This window comes from Rissa tridactyla, chromosome 29, assembly GCF_028500815.1.
Source record: "Rissa tridactyla isolate bRisTri1 chromosome 29, bRisTri1.patW.cur.20221130, whole genome shotgun sequence".
NCBI lineage: Eukaryota > Metazoa > Chordata > Aves > Charadriiformes > Laridae > Rissa > Rissa tridactyla.
In genome coordinates this window covers 274,896-296,240 of record NC_071494.1, presented here as the reverse complement: position 1 = coordinate 296,240, position 21,345 = coordinate 274,896, and the positions used below count along the sequence as shown (strand labels likewise).

General features: G+C 62.5%; 2 protein-coding genes, 1 long non-coding RNA gene and 3 other non-coding genes across 6 annotated transcripts; 4 read left to right on the top strand and 2 right to left on the bottom strand.

Annotated features, from left to right (window-relative positions):
• Positions 1-331: 331 nt before the first annotated feature.
• LOC128901820 (uncharacterized) lies at positions 332-1,485 on the top strand. The gene is made up of 3 exons (XR_008463528.1): positions 332-410; positions 1,126-1,310; positions 1,419-1,485. It is a non-coding gene; the product is annotated as an uncharacterized LOC128901820 (long non-coding RNA).
• Positions 1,486-1,903: 418 nt separating this feature from the next.
• TMEM223 (transmembrane protein 223) lies at positions 1,904-3,238 on the top strand. The gene is given in 7 exon segments (XM_054183967.1): positions 1,904-1,972; positions 1,974-2,166; positions 2,841-2,908; positions 2,910-2,963; positions 2,965-3,051; positions 3,053-3,097; positions 3,099-3,238. Coding segments are annotated over 7 exon segments (561 nt in total). The 3' UTR covers positions 3,144-3,238.
• A 1,549-nt stretch (positions 3,239-4,787) lies between these two features.
• Positions 4,788-4,978, top strand: LOC128901839 (U2 spliceosomal RNA). Its single transcript, XR_008463539.1, has one exon. It is a non-coding gene; the product is annotated as a U2 spliceosomal RNA (small nuclear RNA).
• A 7,252-nt stretch (positions 4,979-12,230) lies between these two features.
• Positions 12,231-12,421, top strand: LOC128901837 (U2 spliceosomal RNA). The gene has a single exon (XR_008463537.1). It is a non-coding gene; the product is annotated as a U2 spliceosomal RNA (small nuclear RNA).
• A 606-nt stretch (positions 12,422-13,027) lies between these two features.
• Positions 13,028-13,218, bottom strand: LOC128901834 (U2 spliceosomal RNA). Its single transcript, XR_008463534.1, has one exon. It is a non-coding gene; the product is annotated as a U2 spliceosomal RNA (small nuclear RNA).
• Positions 13,219-14,663: 1,445 nt separating this feature from the next.
• TUT1 (terminal uridylyl transferase 1, U6 snRNA-specific) lies at positions 14,664-20,973 on the bottom strand. The gene is given in 15 exon segments (XM_054183947.1): positions 14,664-14,765; positions 14,824-15,069; positions 15,071-15,556; positions 15,558-15,739; positions 15,835-15,948; positions 16,032-16,133; positions 16,263-16,372; positions 16,463-16,488; positions 16,490-16,788; positions 16,935-17,049; positions 17,617-17,838; positions 17,924-18,114; positions 18,223-19,252; positions 20,071-20,221; positions 20,825-20,973. Coding segments are annotated over 13 exon segments (2,571 nt in total). The 5' UTR covers positions 18,599-19,252; positions 20,071-20,221; positions 20,825-20,973.
• Positions 20,974-21,345: the final 372 nt, after the last annotated feature.

Here is a 21,345-nt window from a genome sequence, read left to right as displayed (position 1 = left end):
CTTCCTTCCTCGTTTTTCTTCCTCCTCCTCCTCCTCTTTCGTTTCTCATTCTTCTTCCTCCTCCTCATTCTCTTTTCTTTCTCGTTCTCCTTCCCCCTTCCTTCCCCCTTCCTTCCCCCCCTTCCTTCCCCCTTCCTTCCCCCTTCCTTCCCCCCTTCCTTCCCCCTTCCTTCCCCCCTTCCTTCCCCCTTCCTTCCCCCTTCCTTCCCCCCTTCCTTCCCCCTTCCTTCCCCCTTCCTTCCCCCTTCCTTCCCCCTTCCTTCCCCCTTCCTTCCCCTCTTCCTCCTCCTCCTTCCCCTCCTTCCTCCCACTACCTCCTCTCCCCTCTCTCCCACAGTGGATGGCAAATCCCGCGACTCTGTGCGCGCCTTCACACGGATGTTCATCGCCGTCCCGGCCGGCAACACCGGGTAGGTGATGGCTACCGGCCACCGGGCCTTCGGCACTGTCCCTCTTCCTCCTCCTGAGAGCTGCACGGAGGTGTCTCTGCACGGGTGGGACGAGCAGAGACATCTTGGGCCGTTGTCACCCGCTTTTCCGTAAAATCAGGCTGGTTTGGGTCGAAGGGACCTTTAAAGGCCACCAAGTGCCACCCCCCCACCATGGGCAGGGACGTCTTCACCGGGCAACCTGGGCCAGTGTCTCACTGCCCTCAGAGTCAAGGATTTCTTCCTTTGATATGGTCTAAATCTCCCCTTTTTTATCTCAAACCCATTTCCGCTCATCCTGTCACCACAGGCCGTGTGGGACTCTGTCCCTGCCTTCCTTCTCAGCCCAGTTTCATTAGCCATGGGCCACCAGAAGGTCTCCCTGGAGCCTTTTCCGGGCTGAACACCCCCAATTCTTGGCCCATCCCCGCGGCGGAGCTTCTACAACCTCCGTCCCCCTCTCCAGCCCCGACCATCCCCTCCCCACGGCGGAGCTTCTCCAGCCTCTGGGGGCCCCAGTGGCCTCCAGCAGGTCCCCCATCCTCCAGTTGGGTCGACGGTGGCCACCACTTGCCCCGTCGTCATCCCAGAAGGGACCCTCCAGGTGCTGGGTGGCCTTGGCGGTGCAGGAAGACGCCGGCCATAGTCCAAACCCTACCCCCTCCCCCGGCCCCATCTCTGTTTTGTCTTTCCGCAGGCTCTGCATCGTTAACGACGAGCTCTTCGTTAGGAACGCCACCACCGAGGAGATCCGCAAGGCCTTCCTCATGCCGGCCCCCACCCCCTCCTCCAGCCCCGTCCCCACCCTCTCTCGGCCGAGCAGCAGGAGATGTTGGCCGCCTTCTCCATGCAGTCGGGCATGAACCTCGAGTGGTCCCAAAAGTGAGTGTGTGTCATCCCCCCCAGCCCCTCCCCCCACCCCTCCCGCCCCTCCCCCACCCTCACGCCCCTCCCCCACCCTCACCATCTTCTCCCCCCACACCCCTCCAGGTGCCTCCAGGACAACGACTGGGACTACGGACGGGCCGGGCAGGTCTTCACCCAGCTCAAGGTGGGTTTCTGGGGGGGGGATCTCAGCCGTGTTCCCCTCCCACCCCAGACCCCCCTGCTTCACCTCCCCCCCTCCCCCCCATTTCTCTTGCAGCTGGAAGGGAAGATCCCGGAGGTGGCGTTTCTCAAGTGAGTGGTGCCCGCCTCCGCCCCCACTTCGCTCTTCTCCCCCCCACCCCCCGCCCCCAACTTCCATCCCGGAGTTTTATTCCTCACCGTTTTGTAAATAAATCAATAAATCGACCCGTTTCGGCCTTGGGGCAGCGCTGCGCCTTTAAGAGGGGGCGGGACGGCGCCGCGCCCGCCACAAAGATGGCGCCGGAAGTGGTGGGGGGGGGGGGCGTCGGAGCGCGGGAATTGGTCGGCGGCAGGGGTGACAAGGAAGTTGATATAGAGTGACCCGGAAGTGGCGCAAGGGGGCCGCCATGGCGGCCGCCGGGGCGCGGGCGGCGGCGGCCGCGCTGGAGGTGGCGGTTCCGCGGGACGTGGTGCTTTTTCCGGCACGAACGGGGCCGGTTCTTCCGCCTGGCCGGTTTCTTCTGCGCGGGGCAAGGCCTATTCTGGACCTACCTGGCTCATTTCGCCTTCACGGCCCTTCGTCCCACCGCCGGCCCCGGCCCCGACGATCCGCTCCGACCCCGCGATAACAAATGGCGGCTCGGCTTCACCGCCTCCTGCCTCACCCTCGGTACCGGCGGCGGGGGGCTGCGGGGCAGGACGGGAGGGGGGGAGACTCGGAACGGAAGGGGGGGAGCTGTGAGGGGGCCGGTGCACCGGGGACGGGGGCTTTGGCCGGGCCTTGGAGGGGCTCAGAACGGGCCTTGGGCCTGAGTAGGGAGGGACCTGGGGCACCGGAGAGGGGGCTCGGAGAGGACCTTGGGGAACAGGAGGTCCTGGACCGGGGGGGGCCCGGGGCACCATGGAGGATCCCGGGGAGCTGAGAGGGGCCCTGTGTACCGGGGGGGGGCTGGGGAGGGGGGACACCTGGGACACCAGAGCGGGGTTTGGAGCGGGACCGAGGGAGGTGGGGGGGGTGCAGTGTACCGGGGGGGGGCTCAGAAAGGACCCGGGGGGAAACTGGGGGAGCAGGGTGTGCTGGAGCGGGACCAAGGGGTCTGGGGGGTGGCCCGGGGCCCCGGAGGGGGCGGGGGCGGGGCTCAGCTCAGAATGGGCCTCGGGGACCCAGGGCATGGGGGACCTGGGGCACTGGGGGGGGGCTGAGACAGCAGAGGGGGACTTGGAGGACTCTCCAGGACACTGCAGGGGAGCCAGAGTGGCTTGAACTGGGCCCGGTGGCCACCCTGACCCTCCTGGTGGCCACCTTGACACACACCCCCCCCGTCCCACTTCTCCCCCTGGCAGGCTCTCTGATCGTGGCGGCTGGCATCCTGTTCCCCCTTCGCGCCGTCCGGCGGGTGACGTTGCTGCGGGGGGGGCGCGGAGGTGGCCATCAGCACCCACGGGCCCCTGGGGCTGGGCCGGGGTCCCCACCCTGACCGTCCCCTTGCGCCACGTCTCCTGCCGGGCCCATCGCTCCGAGGTGCCGGCCGCCCTCCCCCTCAAGGTGAAGGGCCCGCCCCTTCTTCTTCCTGATGGACAAGGGGGGGCAGCTCTGCAACCCCCCGGCTCTTCGACCTCACCGTCGGCGCCTACCGCAAGCTCTAGGGGTTTTTTTCGGGGGAGGGGACACACAACACAACAGGAACTTTGTTGCCTTGTCACCCCCCCTTTGTCACATCCCAATAAAACCCTGAGCTGCCTGGCTGCGTTGTGGGGAGAAGGTGGGGGGACGCACACTCCCTTCCCCATTTTTTGGTGTCTTGGGGCCCCCCCCGGAGCTGCAGGGGGCAGTGGATGGAGGGACTGCGGCCCCACTGCTTCCTCCTCCTCTTCCTCCCCGCTCTTTCCCTTCCTTTCCTTCTTCTTCCTCCTCGCTCTTTCCTGTCTTCCTCCTCTCCCTTGCTCTTTTCCCTTCCCTCTTCCTCTTTCCTTTTCTTTATCTTCATCCTCTTCTTCCTCCCCGCTTTTTCCATTCCGTCTTCCTTCTCCCTCTTCCTCCTTGCTCTTCCCCTTCTCTCTTTACCCTCCCTCTTGCCTTTTCCCTTCCCACTTCCCTTCCCCCTTCCCTTTTCCTCCTCCCTCTTCCCTCTTCTTCTTCCCCTTCCTCCTCCTCAGCCCTGCTCATTTCCATGCTGAGCTTCATCTCATTCTTCATCGAGCCCAGGACCAAGCTCTTCCTTGTCCTCGACACCTTCGGCTGCATCCAGACCCTCTGCCAGCACCAATCCATGGCGAACCCTCTCACCCCCTTCCCCCGCCTCCTTACACTCCCATTCCCACTGTCCCCTGTGATGGGGGGACCTTGGTGTTGTCCCGGTCATCCTCATCCCTGGGACTGGAACACTTCACTGACATCCCCACCCCAGGGAGCCGATTTGGGGCATTTTGAGGCCATTTTGGAGCATATTGAAGCCATGCTGGAGCATTTTGAAGCCGTTTTGGTGCATTTTGAAGGCGTTTTGGGGCTTTGGCTGCTCCAGCGCTTCAGGACGCTGCTCAGCGCCCTTCCCCGTGGCAGGGGGTGGCCTTTGAGGTCCTTTCCCACCCAAACCAGTCCCCGACTCTGTGGTTCCTAATGTCCGGAGCCGTTAACGAACGGAAATAACGGGATTTAGACATGGGGTCCCTGGATCCCAGACAGGGGCTGGACCGGGAATGGCGTCCCCGGCCCCGCTTTGCCCCGTTCCAGTGCTCCCAGCCCTTCCTGCAGCCCCCGCCTGGGCGGAGACCCCCGAAACCCTTCGTTTTTCCACCCAAATCCCTGTCCGCGGGGCGGGCGGGGCGGGGGGCGCGGTGTATGCAAATGAAGGGGGCGGGGAGTGACCATAAAGAGCTGTGTGAAGGGGCGGAGCATGCAAATATGAACGTAAAAGGAGGCGGGGCATGCAAATCGCGGTGCAGGGGAAGGAGGCGGGGCATGCAAATCGGGATGGTGAACGGGGCGGGGTATTCAAATCAAGGGGGGCGTGGCGCGAGAGAAGGGCGGTGAGGTTCATGCAAATAGAGGGTGTGGTTATGCTAAATAGAGACGGCAGTGTTTGAAAGGGATTGTGGGAGCTCGGACGCGGAGCAATTCGGGGTGCAGCGGGGCGGTTTATGCCCCAAAATCCGGACGGAACGTGCGGAAAGCAGTGGGGGGAGGAGCGGGGAGCGCAGTAGAGGGCGACGGTACCGGCTGGGAGGGGGGGGTCAGCGCGATGTCGGGGTGGGTGGTTGTCCATGGCGTGCGGTGGGTGCGGAAGACAAGATATCGCTTCTCGGCCTTTTGGCTAAGATCAAGTGTAGTATCTGTTCTTATCAGTTTAATATCTGATACGTCCTCGATGAGAGGACTTTATATTAAACGGATTTTTGGGCTCGGGAGTTGGACCCGGAGCTTGCTCCCTCCGCTCCGCGCATCGTCCCGGTATTGCAGTGCCTCCGGGAACGGTGCACCCCCCACGGGGATCTTTTGCTGGTTAAAGACAGAAGGAACGAGCTCCGGGACTTCACCGCGGTCGTCGCTCCGATCCGCTGGCGTGGCCACCGCGATCTCCGCTCCGCGGGAGGTGACTCTCCGCTTCCCTCGCTACCGGCTGCGGGTTTACCGGCGGCGGGTCCCGCTTCTCGCCGGCCCGAGGAGACCAAGGGCACCGCCGAAGGAGCCCCAAAACCGGGGCTGTTGTTGCCGCCGCTGCTCCCGTTCCTCCCCCGGGGGCCCCTTTGCTGGGGCTTTTCCCACTTTTTGGGGAGTTTTTTTTTCCTGCCCGGCGCTGGGTGGGCGCAGACCCGCCCCAGGACGGAGGGGACCGAGGTGTGTTTGTGGGGGGTTTATATCCGAAAAGAGGAGAGAAAAGTTTTGGCGACCAAAACAACCCGGTTTTCGGGGATGCAAGCCCAGGGCGACAGGCCCGTGCCCGGTCCTGCTGGCCACGCTGTTGCTAATAGAAGCCAGGATGCCGTTGGCCACCTCGTGGCTCATCTTCAGCCCGTTGTTCCTTCCCCTTCTGTTATTCCGCCCTTTTTAAAACCCGGGGGGGGGTCCCCCAGCACCCGAGGGGAGGCCACGTCAGGGCCGAGCGCGGCGGGACGAGCCCCTCGCTGGCATTTGAAGCCCCCCACGCCGGGAGGGGGGGGTTTGTCCTCTGGGCTGGGGTCCCGTGAGCTGCTGGAAGCCACAAACACCCCACAACCACCCCGAGACGTTCCTGCAGGGGAAACCGGACCGGAACGAGGGGAGAAAACAGGAGAAAGGAGAGGAGGAAAAATAGGTGAAAAGAGGAGAGAAAAGGGGAGAAGAAAGAGGAGAGAAAATAGATGAAAAAAGAAGGAGGAGAGAAAAAAGATGAAAAAAGGAGGAGAGAAGAGGGGGGAGAAAAGAGGAGAGGAGAAAAAGGAGAAAATCAAAGCGAGGAAAAGCTGCTTGGAAGCCGCCGCGCTGCTGGAAAGCCACGACATAGTGGCCGTTGCTGAAACCCGGTGGGACGAATCCTGCGACTGGAACGGGGCTATCGACGGCTACGGGCCGTTCCGAAGGGACAGGCGAGGAAGGGGGCACGGGGGTGTTGCCCTCTACGTCAAGCAAGGGATGGAGCGTGGAGGGATGTCCCTGAAGAACAGCCAAGAGGAGGCCGAAAGCTTATGGGTGGGAGTCAGGGGCCGAGGCGACGCGGGGAACCTGGTGGTTGGTGTCCACCACAGGCCGCCCGATCAAGGGGAACCGGCTGGTGAAGCCGCCTTCCCCCAGCTCCAGGAGGATACGTGCCAGACCAGGAGCCTAATCGGGACCCTGGATTTTAGGAAAGCAAACCACCAGCTCTTCAGGGAGTTAGTCACTAGGACCCTCCCCCCCCGCCGGGAAACGGTCCTCGGGGACGAGGAGGGGGCAGAACGGAGGTGGCAGATCTCCAAGGGCGCTTTCCGTGGAGCACAAGAGCTCTCGATCCCCAGGTGGAAGAAATCAAGTAAGAAAGGGAGGAGGCCGGCAGGGCTGAGCTGGGACCTGCTGGTCACGCTAAAGGGCAAGAAGGAACTGCAGGGGCAGAGCAAGCGGCACCAGGTGCCCTGGGGAGAGTATGGGGACGCTGGTGAGATGCGCCCCCAGAGTCCTGAGGGAATTGGCTGGTGGAGTTGCCAAGCCGCTCTCCGCGATATCTGAAGAGTCACGGCAGTCAGGGGAAGGCCCTGGCGACTGGAAAAAGGGACACATTGGTCCCATTTTTAAAAAGGGTAGAAAGGAGGACCCTGGGAACTGCCGCCCTGTCACCTCTGTGACAGGGAAGATCACGGAGCAGATCCTCCTAGAGGCTCTGCTGAGGCACATGGGGGACAGGGAGGTGATTCGAGGCAGCCGGCACGGCTTCACCGGGGCGAGTCCTGCCTGAGCACCCTGGTGGCTTCCCACAGCGGAGTGACCGCGTCGGCAGACGAGGGGAGAGCAACGGACGTCATCCGTCTGGACGTCTGCAAGGCCTTTGACACGGCCCCCAACGCAACGTCCTTCTCTCTAAGTTGGAGAGATAAGGATTTGATGGGTGGGCTGTTCGGTGGACGAGGAACTGGCTGGATGGTGGCACCCAGAGGGCGGTGGTCAATGGCTCGACGTCCGGATGGAGAGGGGTGACAAGTGGTGTCCCTCAGGGAGCCGTGCTGGGACCGGGGCTGTTCAACGTCTTCGTCGATGACGTGGACAGTGGGATCGGGGGCACTCTCGGCACGTTTGCCGACGACACCAAGCTGAGCGGTGCGGTCGATGTGCCAGAGGGACGGGATGTCACAAACCTTATGAAGAACGACTGAGGGAACTGGGGTTGTTCAGCCTGGAGAAGAGGAGGCTGAGGGGAGACCTCATCACCCTCTACAACTCCCTGAAAGGAGGTTGGAGAGAGATGGGGGCTGACCTCTTCTCCCTGGTGACAAGTGATAGGACGAGAGGAAGCGGGTTCAAGTTACGTCAGGGGAGGTTTAGATTGGATATTAGGAAACATTTTTTCACTGAAAGGGTTATTAAACATTGGAACAGGCTGCCCAGGGAGGTGGTGGATTCACCATCCCTGGAGGTGTTTAAAAAAAGGGTAGATGGGGCACTGAGGGACATGGTTTAGAAGCGGCTTTTGTCAGGGTAGGTTAAAGGTTGGTCTTGATGATCTTAAAGGTCCCTTCCAACCTCAGCGATTCTATGATTCTACGATTCTATGTCATCCAGAGGGACCCGGACGAGCTGGAGAGGTGGGCCCGAGCGAACCTTAGGAAGTTCAAGAAGGCCAAGTGCGAGGTCCTGCACTTGGGTGGGGACAACCCCCGTTATCAATCCAGGCGGGAGGACGACGGGACAGAGAGCAGCCCTGCGGAGAAGGACTTGGCCGGGGGGGAGTGGTCCTGGTGGATGGGAAGCTGGATGTGAGCACGCAATGTGTTCTCGCGGCCCAGACGGCCGATGGCATCCTGGGCTGCGTCAGGAGAAGCGCGGCCAGCAGATCCGGAGAGGGGATTCCCACCCTCTGCTCCGCTCTGGTGAGACCCCACCTGGAGTCCCGCCTCCAGCTCTGGAGCCCTCGGCACAAGAAGGACACGGAGCTGTCGGAGCGGGGCCGGAGGAGGCCACGGAGATGATCCGAGGGCTGGACCCCCTCTGCCGTGAGGACGGGCTGAGAGAGCTGGGGGGCGTCTGTCACGTCCCACCCCCAGTAAAGAGCAGGGGTAAGTGACTTCAGATTCGTAAATTAACAACGGTGCGGACTAAGGTGAGATAAATCTCCAGGTCCATATAGAACCATCCAGGAGCTTCCCAAAATGGTTAGTGTAGGCCTTAACGAGTCCACGATAATTGGTTGGGTGTGTAACGAACGATGGCAAGCGGCGGGGTGTGCGTCGCGGTGCGGAACAACGGGGATCGGGCCACTTCTGGCAAGCGGCGCTTAAGGTCGTTACTTCGCAACTCTAACCGTTACTTAACAATTCTGAGAGAAAAGAGAAACTGAGGGAATAGAGAAAGGAAAAGACGGAGAAAAAGACAGAGAGAAAGAGATCGCCGGTCCTGGTTCCAGCGCCTTTTTCAGGGAATCTTCCCAGGCACAATCTTCTTTCTTGGGAAGAACCTTCCCAGGCACAATTTTCTTCTATTTTTTCTTCTTTGTTCCCCCAAGGGGCACTTATTTTCCCCGTTTACGTTTGCTGAATGAGCACAGTCCGCCCCCCACCCTTGCCAGGGACAGCCTGGTCTCAGGTTTCTCCCTTCTCCCGGGTGACGTGTGCCGTGATTTGGGTGGCGAGAGACGCGTGCCACGGTCGCACGTGTTTAGCGCGCTCTCTATAACCTTCACGAGCGCATGCAGGGGTGTGCGCTTTCCTGCGCGTTCCGCGGATAACGAAGCAGAGGTCGCTCATCGGACACAACGGCCTGGAGAGCTGAGAGCTGGCGAGCTCGGCGCACGAGTGGCAGAACCCTCCTGTCCTCACGAGACGGTTCTCCCACACGTCCGGGCGCCAGAAGCTTGAGCCTCATCGGCTCTTTGGAGGCCGGGCCTGCGTTATTTATTTCCTTGAGCGTGTTTGAGGGTTCCACCGAAGGCTTGGGGGGGCTCCTGCCCCTCGGCGGGGAATTACAGTCCGTCCCTTACACCACCCCATGGGCCAAACGCTCCAAGGTTTTCTCCGACCATTGTGGTCTGAACATAGTGTATAAGGTACAGGGGAAAGAAAAGAGAGAGAGAGAGATCATAATTTCTGTAAGGCCTAGAATTAAATCCCACCATATCGCAAGGCCGATATTTACAATGCATTTTCTCCAGCCCGTCACTCCTAAGGATTCCAAGACGGAGCACGACCATGAGAGTGGACGGTAGGAGTAAAGAGAACAAACACGTAGTCATACCTCACATGATAGCAATCCCTGCCATTAAGAATATAAATCCCATCAACAAAACAATTCCAATCGGTACCAGCCACTTTCCCCACCCCGTGGGTCCCAAAGTCTGCAAAAGAGAAGGGATCCGCGGTCCAGGACTCAGTCCGTCGAACCGATCCTTCGGTTGGAGCGACCGGAACGATTCTCTGGTCTTATCCGTGACTTCGTTCATCCTTGCACGGGCTTCTCCTGCGGAGGTGGTGGCGTTGTGGGTGGTGAGAGAGCGTTCGCCTTCAGCCGGATTTGGCGTGCCACACGCTCCTCGTTCTTCAGGCACCAGCAAGTGCAACGCTAATTGGTTTTGGCGCGTCATCTTGGAGGCTTCTTGTACCTTCTTGTGCATTTAATCCTCCAAAAGCACATCTAAACGTATTTAACTGAGAATACGACTTACTAGAACCGTTGGTTAAGGACTGATAACAAATTTGGTTCCATAAATATTCTCCAACAGAATTGCTCGGAAGTGGATACAAAAGCCGTCGAGTGTCAAAATCCGCGCCCTGTTACTTTTCCGCGGTCGACCCTCCTTCTGGTCAAGAAAAAGGGGGTCTTTGAATTATTTTCAATATTTTTGTGAGATTTAGACTCATCGTTGTAGATTTGGACTCTTCCGTTGCGGAACTAGGGAGGGCGACGCGCGTCCCCTAGTCCGTGCGGTTCCAAATGCGCATAAACCTTTGTGTCGGCTCCCGGGCCAAAACTGGGGTCCGGATTGTACCTCCGCTGAGTAGGAATACAAACTTCTCCCGCTGCCCACACACGTACGCCGCTGGGAGTCCTCAGGGTTTATATCCCTTTTAAAAATAAAAAACAATCGCAATACGGTGAGGGAAGGGTTAAGGCGGCAAGAGTTCGGTCGTTCTGTGGAGCGTCTCTGAGAGGTCCACGCAAAAGGAGCGGATTCATACAACAGGAGACAGCGGGAGACAAAAAGTTGTGCGTTGTTTTGTTTTTTCTTTCTGATTCCCCCCCCCTCCCCCACCCGTTTTTTTTTTTTTCTTTTGTTTTCTGGAGTGTTTTTAGGTTGCTGCCATCCCACTGGATTTCCTGAGGGGTCAATTTCTTTCGTTTTTTTTAACACGCTCGAATGAGCTTCTCGGTTCCTTCGGCCGACAGCAGATTCCTAACCCCGACGTTCTTCGGGTGGGGTTCAAACGGAGCCGGGGGGGGGGGGAAGTTTTACGAGCGCTTTGGGGGGGGGGGGGGGGGGTCCCTCCTCCTCTGTCTGCCGCGCGTGTGGCAACAGCGACCTAACCGCGCGCGCCGCTTCCGCGCTGCGGGCCGATGGGCTGTTGCCGGGCGATTCTCCCAGCTGTGTCAGGCGCTGACGCCGTCGAGGAGCCCGCGTTGGCGATCGGATGCCGGTAATCAGCTGTCAGTTGCCATTTCCCACGCGGGATTGGCCACACCAGGGAGTTACAGGGCGCGCGTGTGGGGATAATCGCCGCTTGCTTTCGTACTTCAGCTGTCGCCGGGACCATCCCTTCCCTCGCTCCCAGGGGCCCGGCGTAGGGCTCTACGTGAACCGTTTTGGAGAGGGGAGCTGCAGGCCCCTGCTGTAAAAGTTTCCCAGGGACAGCAGGGAGCCCGAATTTCCATTCCCTTCCTTTTGAATCCACCCAGGCTCGTCCCCTTGAAAGATCAAGTCCCAAGATATTCATGGGGAAGGTTCCCAAAATCACGAGAGCCTTCACTGCAGTTTCATTTCCGGGTAACCAGCGCTTAACCTGGGGCCGTTGGCTGCGGCTTAGAGCTTCCAAAAACATCTGTAACCCAAATCTGGTTTTTTTTTTTATCATGGCGCTCAGCAACATCTGCTCAGAGTGCCGAGACCTGAGCGCCGGTGTCCACTAAAAACGTAACTGGGGTTTTAAAAGGGCCAAGGTAATGGAGAAGTCTCCTCCACTATTGTCCGTGAGCCGCCTTAGGTGAATGCACCGGCCGTCCCCCGGCTCACTCACAGGGGAACGGCGCGTCCAGTTTCCCGATTTGAGATCAATCGAGTCCTCCTCAGGGGCAGCTGGTATCCGAGGGACGGTTAGCACCGTCTTGCCACATTTTGTTTCTGCTTTGCCTTTCTCCTGGAGAAGAGAAGGCTCCGGGGAGACCCTGGAGCCCCTTCCAGTCCCTCAAGGGCTCCAGGAAAGCTGGGGAGGGACTCTGGAGCAGGGAGGGGAGCCGTGGGACAAGAGACAGGGGTTTTAAGGTAAAAAAGGGGAGATTTAGGTGAGGTATCAGGAAGAAATTCTTGGCTGTGAGGGTGGTGAGCCCCTGGCCCAGGTTGCCCAGAGAAGCTGTGGCTGCCCCAGCCCTGGGGGGGGTCCAAGGCCAGGCTGGACGGGGCTCGGAGCGACCTGATGTAGTTGAAGCCGTCCCTGCCCTCTGCGGGGGGCTGGACTAGGCGGCCTCTAAGGGTCCCTTCCGACCCAACACATTCTACGATTCTATAAAAAAAAAAAAACTAAAGAGAAAAGAAAATTAAAGAGAAAAGAAGAGGAAAAAAAAAAAAAACAACCCAGACGCGAGAAGCCAGAGGAGGGCGGAGGGGCGTGGCCAAGGGTCCGGGGCGTGTCTATGCAAATCAGTGCGCCAGGCACCTCCAGGGGGACGCCGGGACACCCCGCTGAGGGGGAATTCGGGGAGCGGCGGGGGGTCGGTGTCCCAAAATCCGGACGGAACGTGCGGAAACGAGTGAGGGGAAGACCGGGGAGCGCAGCGGGGGGGGGTCGGTATCGGCAAAGGGGGAGTCACCGCGACATAGGGATGAGTGGTTGTCCGTGGGGTGCGGTGGGTGCGGAAGACAAGGCATCGCTTCTCGGCCTTTTGGCTAAGATCAAGTGTAGTATCTGTTCTTATCAGTTTAATATCTGATACGTCCTCGATGAGAGGACTTTATATTAAACGGATTTTTGGGCTCGGGAGTTGGATCCGGAGCTTGCTCCCTCCGCTCCGCGCATCGTCCCGGTATTGCAGTGCCTCCGGGAACGGTGCACCCCCTCCCAGGGGGACCTTTTGCTGGTTAAAGACAGATGAGAGATGTTAACTGTAATTAACCTGGGCTTGAAATTATTTCTTTATCCCCCGCTCTGGACAGGGATATCCCGCCGTTTATGCGGACCTAGAATCCATTCACGCACGATGAGACTCGGCACTTACCGGCCACCCCCACGCGTGGCTGCCCTGGGATCCCTTCATTATCCATCCCAGCGCAGCGGTCACCGATCTTAATTACACACGTGCCTTCATTAGTACCTAACCATTTGAGAAATCCGGCTGGAAGGAAACTGCCCGGGGGGGGGGGGGGGCTTCCACCTCCCCGGCTCCGAGCTGAGGATGGGCCGCCCCCCGCGGTCTCTTCCCGGGCAGGACGTGGACACCCGTCCTCGGGGTTAAACCCGAAAAGAGCGAGATTTTCTTTTTTTTTTTCTTCCCCTTTTTCTTGTGGTTTTTATTATTTTTTTCCCCCCACGGTGGCTCGGCCGAGTGGCTGCGCTCAGGGCAGGGAACAATCGAGCCGTCTGTTCAGGTCACGGCTGGGAAGTGCTTTCGAAGAACTACTTTTCCATCTTCATTCTGTCTTTAACCAGCAAAAGGTCCCCCTGGGAGGGGGTGCACCGTTCCCGGAGGCACTGCAATACCGGGACGATGCGCGGAGCGGAGGGAGCAAGCTCCGGATCCAACTCCCGAGCCCAAAAATCCGTTTAATATAAAGTCCTCTCATCGAGGACGTATCAGATATTAAACTGATAAGAACAGATACTACACTTGATCTTAGCCAAAAGGCCGAGAAGCGATGCCTTGTCTTCCCCACCCACCGCACCCCACGGACAACCACTCACCCCTATGTCGCGGTGACTCCCCCTTTGCCGATACCGACCCCCCCCGCTGCGCTCCCCGGTCTTCCCCTCACTCGTTTCCGCACGTTCCGTCCGGATTTTGGGACACCGACCCCCCGCTGCTCCCCGAATTCCCCCTCAGCGGGGTGTCCCGGCGTCCCCTTGGAGGTGCCTGGCGCTCTAATTTGCATGGACACGCCCCAGATCGCTGTAGCCCCGCCCCTCGCCGGCTCCGTTCTTTTCTCTCCTTTTATCCTTTTCCCCCCTTTTCTCTCCTTTCTCCTCTTTATTCTCTTTTCGCTCCTTTTCTCTTTTTCTCCTCCTTTTTCTTCTCTTTTTAATGCTGTCTTTTCTCCTTTTCTCTCTTTTCTTTTCACTCCTTTCTCCTTCTCCTTTCGTTCCTCTTTTCTCCTTTTTATTTTTTTTCTCTTCTCTCCTTTCGCCCCTTTTCTTTTTTTCCTCCTTCTCTCTCCCCTTTTTTCTTATTCTCGCTCCTCTTTTCTCCTTTGTTCTCTTTTCCCCCTCTTTTCTCCTCTCCTTTCCCTCCCCTTCTCTTCTTTATTCTCTTTTCTCCTCTTTTCTCTCCTCTTTTCTCTTTTTTTCTTTTTTCTCTCCTTTTCTCCCCCTTCCCTTCCCCTCCTCTCCCAACACGGTGCTGCCGCTCCAGCCAGAGCCGGACCCTGATGTGGGAGAAGGGGCTGGAGCAGCCGAGAAGGGGCTGAGGAAGCTGGGGGAGGGGGGGGGCGCGGCTCAGCCTGGAGAAAAAGGGGCCGAGGGGGGACCCTCTGCTCCCTCCAAGGCCCCGACAGAGCTCAGAGAGCGAAACCTCTTGTCACAAGTGACGGCACGGAAAGAAACGGCCCCCGGTTGCGCTGGGGAGGGTTATCTGGGAGACGGGGAAGAATTTCTTCCCCCCCAGGGGCTGCCCAGGGAAGGGGTCGAGTCTCTGGAGGGAGCTGAAGGACGTCGGGGACAAGGGACAGGGGTTAACGGCGGGACTCGATGCTCTGGAAGGTCTTTCCCACCCTAAACCATCCCACGACTCTGTAACAGAACAAATCAGGACAGAACAGGCTGAAATATTTGGGTTGGGAGGGACGGACCCCCGCTCATCTCCCCCCACCCACCTGGGGGCTGACCCAAAGCCGACGCCGGATCTTCAGGGAAATTTAAGAAATAAAAACCTCATGGGGGGGGTCGAAGACAGAGCCCGAAAGTCATTTCTGTTCCTCACTCCCCTCCCCGGCTCACTGCTTTCCTGAACTCTCCTTCTTTTCCCTTTTTCTCCCCCGAAATCCAGCCGCCTCCCCCGCCCCGACTCAACAGGACCCACCTCCCCCCCGGAGAACCCACGCGGGGACACGACTGCAAAACAAACCTTTTACTGCCAAAAATAAAACCCTCTCAAGAGACAGAACCCCCCGCCACGTCCCCTCCGTTCTGGGGCTCCGTGCCCCCCGCCGGCCCCCAGCCCAGGCGCCGCCGCACCGCGCCGGGCAGAAAACTCTGCAAAAAGTGAAAAAAGTCCCGAAAAAGCGGCCCGGGGGGGGGTTGGGGAGGGGACCAGGCGCAGGAGGACCCGCGTCTGCCGCCGGGTGGTGGCCGGGCGGGCGCTGGCCTCGAATTGCAGCAGCGGCTGCGGCGTCCCCTCGGCAGCCCCTCGTCCCACGATGGTCTCCGAAACCTTCTGCTCCAGCTCCAGGGAGTCGCCCTCCGGCTCCTCGGCGTCGTCCCCGTGACGCAGCTGACGGCGGACGCGGCGTCGTCCCGTCCACACGCGGTGCCGGACGGCGCAGCTCCAATTGGCCACCGCCGCCTCCTCGGGGACGTTGGGACGCGGTTTCTTCCCACCCGGGAGCGCGGAGCCGTTTGTCACCCTCCGACCGGTGACGCTTGGAACCCACCACCGCCGTCTCCTCCACGTCTGGCTCCGTGTCTTCCTCGGATGGCGCCGAGTCCTCTGGGATCCCGCATTCCTCGTTGGAAGCTCTCGGCGTCTTCCCGGCGGCGCAGTCGCACTTGAGAACGTCCCTCAGCACGAAGGCGATGGCGGCGCAGACCTCCCAAAACCAAGGACCGCGACCAGCGAGCTGCCGGCAGCCGCCGGCGACATCCAAAGGGATGGAAATGAGGAAAACGCCGGCGTTGCCCGCTCCCGGCTCTACCGCGCCGGGTTGGAAGAGCCGCGTCAGCCCCCAGGCGCGGCCTTTGCTGGATTTACGGCAGTATTGCAGGCTGCGGCAATATTTGGCGGCGGCGCGACAGCAGTGGCCGAAACGGGCGGCCGTTTTCCTCGTTGACGTTGGCCGCCACGTTGTGGCTCAGCTCGAAGGGGTCCTGCAGGTTGAAGGGTCCCAATTTCAAGCCCTCGGGGACGTCGGGGGACGGCAGCGGCAGCGCTCGACCCTCCCGCAGCGAAATGACCTGCCCCGCCAAGTCGAAATCCCCCAAAACGTGGAAAAATTGGGCCAGCAGCGAACCTGGGCGGGGGGAGAGAGAGGGGTGAGTAGCCGGGATTTGGGGACACCCCCCCCGGCCCCCACAGTGTCCACCCCCCGACAAGCCCGGCCCTCACCGGGACTCTCGGTGTTGGTGCTGGGCTCCAGCGACGCCGCGTCCCGCGGGAAGCTGCAGTCCCATCCGCCCACCACGGCGCGGTCCCTCGTCCCCTGCAGCGAGAAAAGCGACGCTAAGAAGAGGGGCCCCCCCCCGCGAAAGGGGGACAAAGGGACAGAGAGGGGGGACGTTACCTGCCATGTCACGCAGCCGGGCGACGGTGGGGGAGCACGGAGGGGCTGCGGGTCTGCAGGAAAAAGAGCACCAGCAGCGTCAGGGCGTAGTTGTTGAGGAGGGGACCTCCCCCAGAGGGGTTTCCTGCGGGGGAAAAGATGGCGTCAGAGCCACGCTGTCACCTACCGAGGGGACACAACCTCGCTGCGAAGGCCGTCACCCGCCGAGGGACCGAGGAGGACACCCCCCCAGGACGTTGTCACCCGCTGTCACCTGCCAGGCCCTGCTGCTTGGCCCAGAGCCGCACGGCGTAGACCAACGGCCGCACGCGTTCGTCCGCCTCGGCGCAAAGCTGCAGGAAGCGGGTGTTGAGGAGCGCCAGCCTGCGGGGACGGTGGCATGAGGGGACAAGGACACGTCACCGGAGCCAGGGAGAGGAACCCTCCCCGCCACATCCCACCCTCCCCCCGGACCTGTTGTCGATGGAGATGTCACCCCGCCAGCCCCGATTGTTTGTGACAAAACTTAACGACGGGCCGCCGGGCGGTGGGGACGGCGCGGACCCGGCGGACGCCCGGCACGCAGCGTCGCAGCACGGTGGCCACCAGCTCCAACACCTCCGGCGCCGGCGTCACCGCCAGGTCGATGTCGCTCAGGATGGAATCCTCGGAGGCGGGAAGGTCTCGAGTGGCCGCCGCCTGGAGGGATTTGGTGGGTTCCAGGTCCAGGAGAAGGTCAAGGTCGCAGCCGTGGGCGTCGAAGCCATTGACGGAGGAGCCGAAGGGCAGCACGGCGCAGCCTAAGCGGGGAAAAGAGGGAGGCGAGTGCGTGAGGAATGCGGCCGTGTCACACGAGGGACGCGGTGGCGATGGCCCAGGCTGGCCCGAGGGACGTGAGACACGAGGAATGGGGCCGGGGGGGGGCCGGGGCGGGGGGGGCGCTCACCGGGGAAGAACTCGGTGAAAACCTCCTGGAAGAGCGTCACCAGGAGGTGCCGCACCCGGCGCTCGGCCTCGCTCAGCTCCAGCAGCTCCACCAGCCGCGACATTTGGGTGTCCACCTGCGAGGAGACCTGTCACCGGCCAGCCTGGGACGCTTCCCCTCCCCCTGTCCCCCCCCCGCAACGTCCCCAGGGTCACCCACGGTCCCCAGTGTGTTCCCACACCCCTGGGAGACACTTGGGAGCCCCCAAAACCCCTGGAACCCTCCCAAATCTCCAGGACACCCCCAAACCCCTAGAAGAGCCTCCAGACGCCCTCCCAAATCCCTGGGAGAGCCCCGGGACCCCCCCCCCCCCAAGTCCCCAGAAGAGCCCCGGGACCCTCCCAAGTCCCCGGGACCCCCTCCCCAAATCCCTGGGAGAGCCCTGGGACCCCCCCCCCAAATCCCTGGGATCCCTCCCCAAGTCCCCAGGAGAGCCCTGGGAACCCCCCAAATCACCAGGACCCCCCACCTCAGGTCCCCAGGATCCCTCCTCAAATCCCCAGAAGAGCCCCAGGACCCCCCCAGTCGAGCTCCGGGATCCCCCTAAGTCCCCAGGATCCCTCCCCAGATCCCCGTGAGAGCCCCAGGAAACCCCCCAAACCCCTGCGACCCCTCAAGGGGGTGCCTGTCGCGCCCCCCCCACAAGCCCCCACTCACGTCCGAGGCCTGCCAAAGCTCCTGCTCCAGCCGGGCCGGGCCGAGGGGCTCCCGGCGGGGGCTGCGCCCGGAGGGGGGGGCCGTAAACGAACGCCTTTTGCTCCCGGGGCCGGATGCGGAGCCGGTGCCCGTCCAGGTGGTGCTGGGGCTCCGCCAGGGCCCGCTCCCGTCCCGCCGCCTCCCGCAGCTCCACGATGGCGTAAGCGCCCTAAAACGGGGGGGTGGAGAAACACCGTCAGCCCCTCCCGGTACCTCCGGTGCGTGTGTCCCCCCTCCCCCGGGGTCGCCCCCACCTTCTCTTTGTCCATCACGACCGTCGCGACATCGCCGTAGGTACGGAAATAGTCGGCGAGTTCCGCGCCCGAGGTGCCGCGGGCGAAACCGGTAACGAAGAGGCTCCGTTGTTCCTGGGCCCGGCGTTCGGCCCGCAGAGCCCGCAGCCGCTGGTGCTTCTTCCCCCGGAGGTGCTCCGCCAAGCTCGGCCCTGCACCGGGGGGAAAGGCAGCGCCGGTAACCGGTAAACCGCAGCCTGCCCCCCTCCCCGGCAACTTCGATGGCTGCCACCGGAGATGACCTCCCCCCCCGCACTCACGGTTGGCGGCAGAGACTTGGCACAAGCGGCAGCGGAACCCGCCCCGAGGTTGAGACTCCACGTCGGGATCTGCTACCGGGTCGGTGAGGAGACCGGGAACGGTACCGGCACCGGGGAGCGGGTCGGGAACCGCGTCCGTATCTGGGCCGGAGCTGGGGTCTGTCTCCAGGCCGGTGTCCGTCTCCGTGGCTGGGCAGGAGCCGGTACTAGTACCGGCGACCGGGCCGGGATCCGCTTCTGGGCCGGTGTCCGCGTCCGTGGCTGGACCGGAGCCGGTGCCGGTACCAAGAACCAGGCCGGGACCCGCCTCCACGGCTGGGCCGGGGCCGGTGTCGGCGTCCGTGGCTGGGCCGAGGCCGTTACCGGTACCCGCCATGTCCGCGCCACCACCGGCGTCCTCCCACTCCCGCTTCTCTCCACAACTTCCGCCGGAAGTAGTCCGTCCCATCTACGTCCCCCAAAGAACTTCCGCCAGAAGCGACTCGCATCCACCTAGCTCCCCCGGAAACGCGACCCGACAGAAACGTTCCGCCCGCCGGTATCTCCCCCCCCAGTAACTCCCCCCTCGCCCGGTGCCGCTTTTTGGACCCCGGTGAAGAAAAATCATCATTTTTGTTTATTTCCTGGCGCTACAGAACCGGGACAGCCCGAGATACAAAAACCGGGGGGGTTGGGGGGGCGGGGGACGTTGCTCCACGTACAAAAGGGGCCCGCGGCGGGGGTGGGGGGTGTAAAAGGGCAGGGGGGGGACCGGACCGGCACCGGGACCCCCCCCCTCCCCCGGCGGATATTTCTATGGAAATAAAAAAAATACAAAAGGGGCCCGGCCCGGTGACGGCGGGGGGGGTGAGGGATGTCAGTCCTCGAGGACTATGGGCTCCGAGGTGCTGGCGGGGTGGGGGGGCGCGGGGGGGGGGCAGGGACCCTCCCCCCGGCCTCAGGGGGGGGCCCCGGTTTCACCTTGAGGGGGAGGTTGGGGCGGCGGGCGGCCCGGCGGAGCTCCAGGTGCGTCAGCGCCTTCCGCAGCGCCCTGGCGGGGAGGCGGGGCAAAAAACGGGGAGGGTGGTTGGAAGGGACACCCCCCACTCTGCCCTATGGGCCCCCAGATCGACTCCCCCCCCCCCGCCCCATGATCCCCCTAGAATCCCAAGCCCCCCCCCTTCTGATCCCCTTGTCCACCCCACAGCACCGCCCTCTCCACCACATGGCTCCCCCCATATGTCTCCCTCCCTTCACCTCATGGCCCTGTGGACCACCCCCCCCTGCCCCACGGCCACCCCCTGTCTGCCCCACAGCCACCCCAGATCCCCCTCTCTGCCCTTCAACTGCCCCCCTCTTCTACCCCCCTCAGCCCCAGCTGCAGCCCTGCGCCCCAGACCCCATAGCCCACTTCCAAGCCCTCATAGCCCCCCCTGCCAGACCCGGTAGCCCCCTCCTATACCCTGTAGTCCCCCCTCCAAGCCCCATAGTCCCCTCCCCAGACCCCATAGACCCCTGCCCCAGGCCCCATAGCCCACTCCCAGACCCCTTAGCCCCCTCCCACATCTCTTAGCCCCCTCTCCAGAACCTGTAGTGCCCCTCCAGTCCCCAGAGCCCTTAGCCCCCTCCCAAATCCCCATAGCCCCACTCCCGCACACCGTAGCCCCCTCTCACATCTCTTTAGCCCCCTCCCGGACCCCACAGACCCCTGCCCCAGGCCCCATAGCCCACTCCCAGACCCCATACTCCCCTCCCAAGTTCCCATAGCACCGTCTCCAGACCCCATAGCCCCCTCCCAAACCCCGTGGTCCCCTCCCAAGTCCCCACAGCCCCCTCCCCACACCCCGTAGCCGCCTCCCCCCTGCGAACCTGGTGTCCTTGGTGGCCACAAAGACGACGGGGTTGGGGGCATCCGCCGGGTTCAGCTTCTGCCTCTTGCTGGCAGGGGGAGGCCCAGCGCGCAGCCCCCGCCGCCAGGGGGCGCCCGTTGGCCGAGAAGGGGGAGGGCCCCGCCCCCGACCTGGGCGGCAGCGTCAGGCCCCGCCCCTCGGCCAATCGCAGGCCGCCCTGGCCCCGCTTGGCCCCCGCCCACCCCTGTCCGGAGCTGTCACTCAACTCTCAGTCCTCCCCCTTGTCAATCAGCCCGGGCCCCGCCCACAAGGCCCTTTCCCCAACCAATCAGGGCCAGCCCTGTTCAACCAATCAGGGCCAGCCCTGTTCCCGCAGGCCCTTGTCAATCACCCCCCAGCTGGCCCCACCCCTTTCCCACAGGCTCCACCCCATGTCAATCATTCCAAGCCCCACCCCATCATTCAACCTAGGCTCCACCTCCCACCAATCATCCCATAGGCTCCAACCCCTGCCCATCATCCCCCAGGTCCCTCCCCTGTCAATCACCCCATAGGCTCCACCCCCTGCCCATCACCCTGAGGTCTCACCCCTGCCCACAAACCCATAGGCTGCACCCCCTGCCAATTACCCCCCTGGTCCCACCCCCTGTCAATCACCCCCAGGCCCCTCTCCCTGTCACTCCCAGCGAGCTCCCGCCCCCTTCAGTGCCCCCCATACCCGGGGGGTTGGTGGCCCCATGCTGCCCCCTGGTAGCCCCCCCAGGTGCCCGTACCCGTACTCGGGGGGGGCGGTGGCCCTCGCCGGCCCCCCTCATAGCCCCCTCTTGCCCACCAGCCCCGCCAGCCCCCGGCTCTGGCTCAGCTGGTTCCGGTTGATGGGGGTCTTGGTGCCGCGCGGCGTCTTCGGCTTCAGGGGGGCCTGTGCGGCTGCAGGGGGGGGGGGTGGAAATCAGGGGGTTAGGGGCTGCCCCACGGCTCCCCCCCAGCCCCACAGGACCCCACCCACCCACCCCCTGGGCAGAGCCCCAAAATCCAGCCCCACAGCCCCAGTGGGGGAACCCCACCCCTGTGTGTCCCCCAGCTGCTCCCCACCCCCAGGGAACCCCCCCCCAGATGCCCCAGGGCCAGACCCTGCACCCCCGGGAGCCCGCCCTGTGTCCCCCACGACAGCCCCACCCCAGGGCTGGACCCCACTTCCCTGGGGACCCCCCCCCTGTGAATCCTGGGGACCCCTCCCTGCACCTTCCCCCCCAGCCCGTCCCTCCACTCCCAGGGAATCTCCCAAATTCCCAGG